A 12,642-nucleotide genomic window follows, 5' to 3' on the forward strand; every position below is an offset into this window, starting at 1 on the left:
AATATGGGGGGGGGGGGGGAATTTGGTCCCTGCTCAAAGCGCCATATTACCAAACTCCACCCCTGTTTAAAGCCATCTAGGTTAACAGCCATCACTGCCTCCTGTGGGAGTGAGTTCCACAGCTTAACTACATGCTGTGTTGAGAAGTCCTTCCTTTTACCTGGCCTGAATCTTCCAACATTCAGCTTCACTGGCTATCCACAAGTAGCCCAGCAACTGCTTGGTACAAGAAATTCAACCACTTGAAAACTGCCCCCACCCTATCACCAGGTGACATCCCTGCCCCATTCAACCCCCTACACACCATATGCTCTTCTCCAACTGCATGTTCTCGAAGCCAAGCATGGACAGAACCTTCTTCTTGGTAGCTTCTGTAAATCCCCCTGTGGCAAGAGAATTTGGGGTGCGGGAGAGGGGATGTGTTAGTGGATATTTTGCCCAGCTGAGTTTCCATTGAAGCAAGTGCTTCCATGCAGAGCAACTTGGGATTCTAAACTGGGTGATGTGAATGGGAACTTTAAGCTGCTAGTCCTCTGTGACTTATGGGCAAGAAAGAAGACTACGCTGCTCTGCTGCTGGTTCAACACTAGCTGATTGGCACTGAGATTAAAGGTAAAGGAAGGAGTGAGAGACACTTAATACATTGCAATCAAATCTTACACAGGGGTTTGGTGCCAAGGGTTCTGCATATACACAAAAATAGCAAATACCCCAAATGTTGGAGGTGCCCACACAGCTAATAAGTGAGGGGAAAGAGAGAGAATCCCCCATACTTCCAGAGCCTTGTCTAGCAAGCAAGGCAGAGAGCTTAAAAGCTCTTTTGTGCCAGGTACGCGGGTGGCGCTGTGGGTTAAACCACAGAGCCTAGGACTTGCCGATCAGAAGGTCGGTGGTTTGAATCCCCGTGACGGGGTGAGCTCCCGTTGCTCGGTCCCTGCTCCTGCCAACCTAGCAGTTCGAAAGCACGTCAAAGTGCAAGTAGATAAATAGGTACCGCTCCGGCGGGAAGGTAAACAGCTTTTCCGTGCTCTGCTCTGGTTCGCCAGAAGCGGCTTAGTCATACTGGCCACATGACCCGGAAGCTGGACGCCGGCTCCCTCGGCCAATAAAGCGAAATGAGCGCCGCAACCCCAGAGTCGGCCACGACTGGACCTAATGGTCAGGGGTCCCTTTACCTTTACCCCCAAGCAGACCTCATGCAAAAAGAGCTGTTAAGTTCTCTGCCTTGCTTGGGAGGAAAGGCCCGCTCAGTGCACTGGCTCTGGAACGCTAGAGATGCTTGTGGAAGATCTCGCAGGAACTCAGATGACCCTGTGAGATCTTGCAAGAGCTGGCATGCTGACTGGGACTTAACCCTGCCCCCCGTTCCAAGCAAGGGAGAGAGCTGAAAAGCCAAATAAACCCAACCTGTTGCTTAGATTTAATCTGTGCAGTTTCGGCCAGTCTGCCTTCAACCATGCACAGTTGAAATTGCACAAGTTAAATGCACATGAGATGCGACTGCAACACTTATACTCCACCCATCGTCCTGCCTTTCCTACAGACACCCCCTCCTGCTGCACAGCTCCCCAGCCAGGTCCCCTCACCATTCACCAAAGTCTGCAGACACACAGCCAGCGAAGGGATCCCCACAGGCAGGAGCTCACACAGAGCTGAATAGTGATCATACCTGCAAAGGGAGAGGAGAGAGGCCAGTCGATACCTTTTGGGTGGGAGCCCCCCATTATTTATCACCACGACCCTCCTGGTGCCACATTTCATTGGGAGTCCACAGAAAGCTCACAGAAACAACAGCCTCTATTTCCTTTGGTAGCTCAGGATTCTCTGAGACGGGTTGTAGTTCGGTGGTAGAGTGCCTGCCTTGCATGCGGAAGGCCCCAGATGGAGTCCCTGACATCTCCAGGTAGGGCTGCGAAAGACCCCCACCTGGAAACCTGTTGCCAGTCAGTGTAGGCAATACCAAGCTAGAGGGACCAAGGGTCTGACTTGGTATAAGGCAACTTCCTGTATTATTATTTAATCCAGTCCTATATTCAGAACAATGTAGACTGGAATCCTACTGTATTTTAAAGGGAAGGACTATAGGGAAGTGGTAGAGCAACTGCTTTGAAAGCAGAAGTGGTGCTGACAATGGAGAAGTTGCAAGTTCGATCCCCTAAGGGGATTGGACTAGATTTGCAGGGGATTGGACTAGATTACAGTGGTACCTCGGGTTACAGATGCTTCAGGTTACAGACTCCGCTAACCCAGAAATAGTAGCTCGGGTTAAGAACTTTGCTTCAGGATGAGAACAGAAATCGCGTGGCAGCGGTGTGGCGGCAGTGTTAGTTTCTGTTTCCTCACTGAGCAGCTGCCTGCAGGCACAAGACTGTGTTTACATTCCACAGAGTCCAGATACTGTTGGATTCTCACGGGAAAGGAAGACTGGATGTGTCATTCACTGGTTTCCTGTTTCTTTGTTCTGTCGTTTCTTTGTTGTGAGTTGCTTTCTGCTCTCACAGAGGCAAGATGTACATTTGTGTGTTCTCGGTATAGCTTAGAAATAAAGCTTAGCAATGTAGCACCATACCTGCTTCATCCTTTCGTTTGCGGACTGGGATTAAACTCTGCTGGGCTCAGGTCAAGATGAGCCGTATCAGCTCAAGGGCCGGAGCTGAATAAACTAACAGGCAGTGGGAGGCCCCATTAGCTAAAGTGGTGCTTTAGGTTAAGAATAGTTTCAGGTTAAGAACAGACCTCTGGAATGAATTAAGTACTTAACCCGAGGTACCACTGTACACTCAGAGTCCCTTCCAGCTCCATGATTCTCTGAGAAAGCCATTCTATAAGAAGGTGCCAGATTCAATACCTGGAAACTCCCAGTAGGGCTGGAAGAGAAACCCTGAAGGTCTGGCTCAGTATGAAGCAGCTCCCTGTTGGAATAAACAACTTGCCTCTGAACATGAACAGAGTGCCTTCCCTTCCCCCCTAAATAGCAATACAGTGGTACCTCGGGTTAAGTACTTAATTTGTTCTGGAGGTCCGTTCTTAACCTGAAACTGTTCTTAACCTGAAGCACCACTTTAGCTAATGGGGCCTCCTGCTGCCGCCGCGTGGCTGGAGCACGATTTCTGTTCTCATCCTGAAGCAAAGTTCTTAACCTGAGGTACTATTTCTGGGTTAGTGGAGTCTGTAGCCTGAAGCGTATGTAACCCAAGGTACCACTGTACATAGGCCCTGGATATGGGGGATTAGAGTTATTAGTGAAGCGGGGTTGATTGTTAAACCACTTGGAATTGTACTTCTGCGAGGGGAATTTCAGCACCCTTAACTAACTACAGCTCCCAGAATCCTTTGGGGGAAGCCATGCCTGTTTGAAGTTATATCATAAAATCATAGAATCGCAGAACTGAAGAACTGGAAGGGACCACAAGGGTCATCTAGTCCAACCCCCTGCAATGCAGGAATATTTTGCCCAACATGGGGCTCGAACCCACAACCCTGAGATTAAGAGTCTCATACTCTACCAACAGAGCTTTACATGTGTGCTGCGAATGTTGACCTATCAGGGTTCGAGGATGTATTCCAGCAAAGCAAAAGCACTCAAGGAGGGCCAGTGGAGGAAGACAGGTGAGAGAAAGGCTGTGTCCTACAGACAGGGTGTGGCCCAGGGAGAGTCAACAGGGCCAGACACAGATGCCTGGAGAGCCTGAGGTCCCTCCCACCCCATGGCGGAGCTCCCTCCCTGGACTTGCCTTTGCCACCCGGTGAGGACAATGCCCTGGAACCGGATGGAGGGCGTCTTCGACATGGACTGGATGACCTTCAGCCACCTCAGGTGATTCTGCAGGTGGTTGTTTAAGGGTGTCCAAGCCTGAGCGGGGCCCGTCGTGCCCTTGAAGGCACTGGCGAACCAGATGGTCTTGAAGCCACACTCTGCATACTTGGCAATGTATTTTCCTGGGAGACAGGGGAGAAGACAGATGAGGAAGGATCGCCCTGGATGCACAGAGGACATTGACAGGTTAGGTCTGCTGTGCCATCTTTCAGTGCAAGGGAAAGACTTACCTCCCTCCACCCCAGCCTTGATCACAAAATTGTAGGGTTAGAAGGGATCATGAGGGTCATCTATTCCAAACGCCTGCGATGCAGGAATTCTTTGCCCAATGTAGGGCTCGAATAAGAGCCTGAGAATAAGAGTCTCATGCTCTACCAGCTGGGCTATTGATTGAGGGAGCTGATTTTGTTCTATTGCTAGCATGCTGCCATGGCTTTTATTTTTTTGGGGGGGGGGAACGGTGTTTGTATGTTTATTCATTACATTTATATTCCACTTTTCCTCCTGGGAGCTCACGGTGGCATACAGACTTCCCCATTTTACAATTGTGTGAGGCAAGTTAGTGACCGGTCCAAGGTCACCCAGGGAGCTTCATGACAATGTGGGGATTTGAACCCTGGTCTCCCAGGTCCTTGTCCAACACTCTAACCGCTACACCATGCTGACTCTCACATGTGATATATATGTATAAGAATTGTACATGTTCTACAAAAACATCCTGGTGTCTCCACTCCTTTATTTCCTGCCAATCTTTCCATACGTGAAGTGATCGCCTTCCCCAAGATCAGCCCCAACCATCTGAAGTGAGATAGGTTGTGGCAGGGAGAGGGCCTTTTTGATGGTGGCTCCCTGGCTGTGAAATTCTCTTCCTGGGAAGGTTCATCTAACACCTGGTTTCTTTACACCGCCTTTTAATTCTAAATTTATCTGCCAATTTCGCCAGTTTCTTTTGTTGCTTTCCCTCTTGTATTAGATTAGATTAGATTAGATTAGATTAGATTAGATAAATTTATTGTCATTGTCCGTATATACACAGTATACACAACAACGAAAATCAAACACCCACCCAAAGACCGGGTTCACATACACATTTGCACGTATCTCCAACACTCTCATCCTATTCAGACATAATCTATAAAAACATATCATACTCCAGAATGTAACATAACCTATTAAAGGCATAACATAACCTAAAAATTTTAATGTTCCATTTGTAAGATGCCATGAAAACTTCTTTTTTTAAACAGAAAGGCAAGATATAGATTATTTAATAAAAATGAACAAATAACCCCCACAAACCTATTTGCTGCGTATCAAAGTCCGGGGCGTAAAACCACAATACAGGAGAAGCGTGTTTGGCAATGCCAGAGTCTGAAAAGATTTAAATCGACAAACAAAATGAGAAGGTGGAGAGGAGGTGCTGCTGCTCCCACCCTAGATTCAACAACCTCAGCAACAAGACATTAAGGACTAGAGCCTTGCAGCCAAAGATTTGGCTGGCTCTTTCACACCAGCTTATGAACTTCCTTCTTCCACGGCTTTGTGGCCCCAGGACACATGTACATCTCCTCTCTGCCCAATCTCTCTTCCCGTCTCCCTTCTCTCCCCTCTATCCTGCTGCTCTTCACTGCTGTCCTCAGACCCATAGCCCTAATTTCCTAAGCCTAGTCCCTTGTGCCCAGACATCTACTGCAGGAATGTTGAAGGACTCAAAACTCCCATAATCCTTGACCAGCAGTCATGCTGGCTGGGGCTGATGGGAGCTGTAGTCCAGAAAGGCCTAGATGGTTCACACATAATGCCAAACCACAGTTCAAACAAACCAAGGTTTGTGTCCATCAAGAAACTAAGGTTTATTGGCAGTAAACAAACCATAGTTATGCTGCTGGGTAGGATTCATATGTGGTGTTAAGCCACGGTTTAATAAGCCAAGTTTTATTAACAACTTAGAACTGGGATAATAAACAAATGAAATAAAGGCAACTCAGCTGATCGCCATCACAACCACCATCACACAAAAAAAAAATTTGTGTATCCAGTTGTAGGTTTTAAATAGAAGATTTTTCTGTTCCAAGGTAATATCTAAGCATACATTATGGGTCTATAATAGCAAGTCACCACTTGGTTCTCTGCTGCGCTGTTACGCAATAAAGTCTTTAGAACTAAAATAAAATAAAATCCTGCTCCTGTTCCCAAAGAAACCCAGGGTGGCAAAGTCTGGAGTAACCAGACAAGACTCTGAAAGCATCACGGACCTTGAATGGCTGCCATGTCAACTTTCCGCAGCATATCATCCCAGAGGAGGGTATGCAGACCCCACTGGCCAGTGATGAAGCTGACCACCTCCCGGATGTGGTTCAGGTACATCTTGCCCATGTTGCCGGCGTTGCGACTCATCCAGTTCTTAGAGTCCATCCCTTCCCCTAGATGGAAGACCTGGAGGGACAGAAGGAGAAAGGAGGGCAGGTGGTAACAGAAGGTGCAGGAGGAGCCAGGTACGAACGTCAGGGCCAAGGCTGGTACCAAGAGGAACCTGGCAGGCTCACAAGTCAAGAGCCTGCCTGGCATGCTGGCAAGGAAGGGGGCCATTTGCTGGGAGCAATCCTAGAATCATAAGAGTCGGAAGGGATCCCAGGGGTCATCTAGTCCAACCCCCTGCTGTTCTGGAATTGCTGCTAAAGAATCCCTGACAGATGTCCATCCAAGCTCTGTTTAAAAACCTCCAATGAAGGAGAGACCTCCACCTGCCCAGGTAGTCCGTTCCAGCCTGGTGCCACCAGGGAAAACACCAACATTTTCTGCTCCTAAAGCAGTGGTCGGGGGGGCCATATTTGAACCCACGTGGAGTCCTTTCTGGATAGCCATCTGAGGGCCACATGCCAGTGGAGGGCAGGGCCAGAGTCAAAACAGGCGAAGCAACAGATATGAATTCTACCTTTTGTTCAAAGGCAAGAGAGAGGCTTGAGCAGAGCTCAAGGACTCTGGTGCCAATGCCAGGATGACTGTGCTATCAACAACTGTTTTGTGAATGACTTCAGTTAGCTAAGTACTTATCATGCAGGAATGGGTTCTACCATTGAGGAACAGACCTTGTCCGCCTTATCTAACCTCCCCCCCCCCACTTCATCCAGCTCCTTTACCTCATCTGCCCCAATATGCACCCAGTTGGCCTGTGGGTGCTTGCTCAGGACTTGGGTCAGCACAGACTTCAAGACGGTCATTGTTTCCTGGACGTGGGGGTTGAAGCTGTTGGGGAAGCGCTCCACCTCCCGGAGGTGCCGGTATTTGTCATGCTTCAGGATGAACTGCAGGAGAAAGGAGGAGAGGAAGCTGGGGCATGAATGGGGAAAGGGGAAGGCCTAGGGGGACAGCACAGATCGGGGTGCCCCCATGGTTCTGTAAACTCATCCTCAGTGCCCCCTACCCTATAAAAAGCATTATTCTGACTAATGGATTGCATGACCCACTAAGGAAAATGGCACATTCATTCATTCATTCATTCATTCATTCATTCATTCATACATTGTTGTTGTTAAATTACCGTAATTACGGTACCCACCCTTTACCCTAATGTCCCAGGGCAGCATCAAAAGCAATAATAAAATCTAATAAGATAAAATTCAAAACAGTAGCAATTAATTGCACATTGGTTCAAAATCCAATTAAAACTACTTTGTTTAATTCAAAAAAACTGATCAACTCGATCCAGTGATACCAGACATTGCACACAAAAAATTTTTATGTCTTCTTCCTAACGAAAACATAAGGAAATACATAGCATAAAATGTTAATATATAACTACTTATTAAACACGCACAAACGTTCACCTACCACAGATATGTATGGTAACTAATTTATAAGAAAATCAATAGCTATTCCCAATACTTGGCTGTCCTGTGACTTGTGACAACTCAGAATAGTAAACACTTTGAAAGCGATAAGAGCAATAAAACTTTAAATACCAAGCAGGGAAGTTGTTTTGCTCTAGGTTCTAGCCTGGGCAATTGTAAATAAGAGATCAATGCACTTGGAGAGGCCCACAAAAACCCCCACCCTGCTGCCCCATGCCTCTTAGTGCCCTCCCTAAGTAATCCAACCACCCCTTTTCAGAACCACTGGCATAGACCATCTATTGCATCTTCGCAAGTGACTAGTCCACACTGAACCATTTAACTCGCCTGCTCCCAAAAATATACTAACAGGAAGTCCTTCATGGCAGTCCAGCAAATACAGTGGTACCTCAGGTTAAGTACTTAATTCGTTCCGGAGGTCCGTTCTTAACCTGAAACTGTTCTTAACCTGAAGCACCACTTTAGCTAATGGGGCCTCCTGCTGCCGCCGCGCTGCCAGAGCACAATTTCTGTTCACATCCTGAAGCAAAGTTCTTAACCTGAGGTAATATTTCTGGGTTAGCGGAGTCTGTAACCTGAAGCATATGTAACCTGAAGCATATGTAACCCAAGGTACCACTGTAGAAAATACTAACTGCAGTTTCTGTGTTAAGAAAACGTCTTGCAGCTCCTCTCCTGGGGGCAACTGTAACACAGGTTGGCAAGCAGTACAAGTCTGATCTAGGTCCATCGAACTCAGAATTGCCTACACCATCTGGCAGCGACCCTCCAGAGTTTCAGGCAGAGGACATTCCCAGCCCCACACAGACTTGCTGGGGTTTGAACCTGGGACCTTCTGCATGCTGGGCAGCTGTTCTCCCACTTTCCTATGGCCCTTCCTGCAGCCAATTTAGCTGTGATTCTTCCATTGCAGAAGGTTGGACTAGATGACACTTGGGATCCCTTCCTTCTTTGCAATTCTGTGCATCCCTGCAAAAACAACCTGATACTCAGAGATTCAGCAGTCCTAGCTGCCTCCATAATTTTCTCTCCATGCAAAAAGAAAACACTCCTTCACATCTTTAATTTGTCTATCCGACTGCTCTTAAAGATTCTGCTCCGTGCAGAATCCACCCCACCCTGCTGGCTCGCCCAGGTCAAGAGAACCAGTTTCTGCAACTTTAACAAATCAGAACAAGTAGTCATTGTTTGCTCAGCGGCACAACTGGAGTCCAGCTCCCTGGACAAGAACTGGCCTAACCAGATATGAAGGCTGCATCACTCTGAACAGTTACACCCTTCTTCCTTGAAGGCAATCCAAGGAAAGACTAGCCCTCCCTGAGCAAGATTGGTCAAGATTCTATTGGAGGGGACGGGAGGCAGCAGCAGCAGCAGAAAATATGGGGTGGGGGGAGTACAATTTTAAAACAACACAGCCATTAAGGTTACAAAACACACAGGCGAAAAGCAGCTGTCAATAGTCTGCCTTCTCCTAGCTCAGGGTTTCCCAAACTGTTGTTGGACTACAACTCCCATCATCCCTAGTGGTCAGGGATGGTGGGAATTGTAGTCCGAAAACTGCTAGAGACCCAAGTTTGGGAAACCCTGGACTACAGCTTCCATCAGCTCTAGCCAGGGTAGGCATGCTTTCAACTACAACTCCCATGATTCCCAGCTAGTACAGCCCTGTTTTTGGACTAGTTTCCATTAGCCTCGGCCAGCATGGTATGCATGGACACCAAAGGCAGGGTGGGGGAAGGGGAGAGACCAGGTCATAGATCTACCAGAAAGGCAACCAAAGGCCAGCAATGCTGGAATGAAGAAGGGGGTTCTCCTACCTCTACGTGGCCAAAGGTCTGCACTAAAGGGATCAGCTCCAGTTTGTTGAGCACTGCCAACTCCTGGATTTTCTCAATGTCTTCTTCGCTGTCAGGAGACAAGAGCACCAGTCAGCCACAAGCTGCCAGCATCCCAGAGACCTTGTTGAGCTGGCGGGTAGGAGCAGAAAGGGAGGCCGCTTCCAATAAGTCAAACCACACAGAGCCGGTCCTGCCATGAGGCAATGAAATGGGATAGAGACCCCAATCCAAGGAGCGCCACCTCTCTGGTGCACAGGGTCAGGTCTTGGCCTGGATGCCCTCAAAACTGTATGGCACCAACCAAACACACACAGCAGGCCAGTAGCGACTGAGACAGACCTCTTACCTGTAAGCGTACGGAGACTTGAGGATCTCGAGGTCTCCCTTGAAAGGAAACATGTCTTCGTATTCAATCAGGATGCCGTTGGCACCCAGCTTGGAGAAAAGCGGGAAGATCTGAAGGGAAGAACATGTGAGATGTACCATCTAGCTGCCACACAGGTACAACTGCAATGTGGCAAAGCACACTCTTAACTGGCAGAACTGGCACTGAGGGCCACCACCTCAAATGGCATTAAAAGGAACCTGCACAAATTTGTGGAGAAGGCGATCATTGGCTACTAACCCTGATGGATATATTCTCTCCTCCACTGTTGGAGGCATTGTGCCTTGGAATGAGAGAGCTGTTTGACTCATCTGGGCTTCTTCCCTTTGGGGCATCTGGCCAGGCACTGCGAGAACAGGATTAGATGCCCCCCCCCCCTTTGGGACTGATGCAGACTCAGGGCTTTCTTAGTTTCTTATGATTCCTAATGGAACCCTAAAGTGGTGAACAAGAATGGGGGAACACTATTACTCTCAGATCCTGCTTTGTGGGCTTCCCTTGAGGGCATCTGGTTGTCCCCTGTGAGAACAGGATGTGGGGTTAGATAGGTCCCCTTTGGCCTGATCCAGTTCCAAGGCTCTTCTTCTGTTCTTAGAATTGGCTCCAGAGAGGAGGCAGAAGGAGAGAAACAAAGGATGTCCCATCTGGGCTTCAATCCACTAATAGGTCTCTCTTAAATCAGAAGCAGGGAAACTGTGGACCTCCAGATCTTATTGGGCTGCCATTCCCATCAACCAGCAAGGCTAGTGCTCAGGGATTATGGGAGTTGTAGTCAAACTGCCCAATCCTGGTTCGTGGGAACCATTGCTAAGCTCAGTAGTGCAACCATCCAAGGCGGTTTTCCCCAACTTGGTGCCCTCCAAATGTTTTGAGCTAAAAGTTCCATCAGCCACAGCCAGCATGACTTTCAGCAGCTCCAGCCAGCATGGCTGTCACTCACTGGTTTATTTGTTTGATTAGAAGATTTATAAATGCCTGGTTAAAAATCTTTCCATGTGAGATAACGCAGCTAAAGTGCACAGTTCTGTTAAGGACAATGTATACAAAATAAAATAATGGTGAAACACACACACACACACCTCCAATGAGGTAGGTTAGGTTGAGAGGCAGTGACTGGCCCAAGGTCATCCAGTGAACTTCATGACTGAGTGGGGATTTGAACTCTGGTCTCCCAGGTTCTAGTTTTGACAGGTGCTAACTGGATCAGGCCATGGGCCAGTTCCTAATCTCCCTGCAGACCACATTTGACAGGTGGGAGGGACCACTTCCATGTCAATTGCCAGAGATGATAATGATGTCAGATGACTGACACCTGTCTAAGTTCAAACATAGTTGGTATAACTTCTGGCCAGTAAATTACAGCAACCTCCTGTGAAGACGTATTTTCAGCACCAAATAGGTGGTTCATAGTGGGACCACACCTTCAGCACTCTCCCCTCTGCAGAGAAAGTGGTTTGTATTTAAATTGCTTTCTCTGGAAAGAAGGTAGGGGGGAGTTCACTTAAAAGCCTTCCAGAGGAAGCCGTTTATGTTCAAGCACTGGAGGAAACCTCATCACCTGTTAATGCCTGCTGCTCAAGCTGTGGCATCAAGCACAGTGACAGGGGTTAGTAAAATATTTGGCAACTTTATCCCCCTCTCTCCCTTCCCTTCCCCTCCCCTCTTCCAGTGTTGGGGAAATATTGGAGTACAATACCCTCTGGGTTCCACCTGGATGGCCAGTCAAACCCAGACTCCAGATGTCAGCAAAACAGGACATTTATTTAGGTGTTGCAAAGCTGGTACAACACAAACAGCAAATAGTGCAGAGTGGTGAACTAGATATGAAAACAACACAAGCACTTAGAAGGAAAGGGAAACAAAAGGGCAATTGTGTCCCTATATCACAATACTTCCTTCTACTAGTTAGAGCAATACTTCCTGTACCTGTCAACCTGCCCTTCTCTCATGGTTCTCTTGCAAACACAACCTTCACATTCCAACCATCACTTGCTCAGACCTCTTTACACACATTTCAGTTTTCACTCTCTATAATAATTTCTCCAGCACCAGGATTCACCTGGTGTACAAGCTCTGCTCAAGGTGGGCCTCCTCACCTGCTCCAGGTAGGATACTTTTGGAGCTGCTCCCTTGAGGTCCAGATGGACCAGCCGCAACTGCATCAAGCTGAAATCCTGGAGGGCCTTTTTCTTGGCGTCCTGCCTCGCAGGGGCGGCGGCTGCCACAACCTTGACATCTGGGATACCCAAGGACTGGCCCTGAGGCTCTGCAGAGTGCTTGAGGTCGCTGGCCTTGCCCCAAAAGCTGCTCTCCTGGCTGGATCCCTTGTATTGATTCAGGGAGAAGCTGTGTGTGTGGAAGAGAGTAGAAGACCGCCAACATGGTTAAGGTGCAGCTGCTGTCAAATGTGGAACTGAGTTTCCTCCTCCCCATAATGTCAAGAGCAGGCCCTTCCCAACCTCGGGACCTCCACATGTTTTGGACTACAACTCCCATCAGCCCCAACCAGCATGGTGTCATGGACTGGCAAGGTGCAGAGAAGTGGTGGGAGGCACCATCTGGGGGAACCCCCAGGGGAAGAAGGTTCAGAGCTAGGGGATTGGTAGTGGGATGGCGATGATAAGTGGTTCGAGGGAGAAGAGGGGGCAGACTGGGAGGAGGAGGTGCCGGAAGCTGAAGAGGCAACAGGGTTTAGGGAGCAGGGTGAGGCTGGGGAAGAGGGTAGTCCAGACTCAGCGGCAGGAGAGGAAG

General features: G+C 48.3%; 1 protein-coding gene across 6 annotated transcripts in view; it reads right to left on the reverse strand.

Moving 5' to 3' along the window:
• LOC308463378 (hexosaminidase D-like) overlaps nt 1–12,642 on the reverse strand; it is a 40,305-nt gene that overhangs the window by 10,083 nt on the left and 17,580 nt on the right. For 5 of the 6 annotated variants that reach the window (XM_080981710.1, XM_080981709.1, XM_080981708.1 and 2 more), the window contains 9 exons: nt 11,988–12,237; nt 9,853–9,962; nt 9,486–9,573; nt 6,958–7,122; nt 6,073–6,253; nt 5,117–5,188; nt 3,735–3,939; nt 1,587–1,669; nt 305–383 (listed from right to left, as the gene is read on the reverse strand). In XM_080981710.1, the coding sequence (XP_080837836.1) occupies nt 305–383; nt 1,587–1,669; nt 3,735–3,939; nt 5,117–5,188; nt 6,073–6,253; nt 6,958–7,122; nt 9,486–9,573; nt 9,853–9,962; nt 11,988–12,237 (1,233 nt within the window). The remainder of the gene's footprint in view (nt 1–304; nt 384–1,586; nt 1,670–3,734; nt 3,940–5,116; nt 5,189–6,072; nt 6,254–6,957; nt 7,123–9,485; nt 9,574–9,852; nt 9,963–11,987; nt 12,238–12,642) is intronic. The other variant, XR_013979564.1, reaches the window with a different exon arrangement.

Source organism: Podarcis pityusensis (genome assembly GCF_964106645.2).
Source record: "Podarcis pityusensis genome assembly, chromosome: 14".
NCBI lineage: Eukaryota > Metazoa > Chordata > Lepidosauria > Squamata > Lacertidae > Podarcis > Podarcis pityusensis.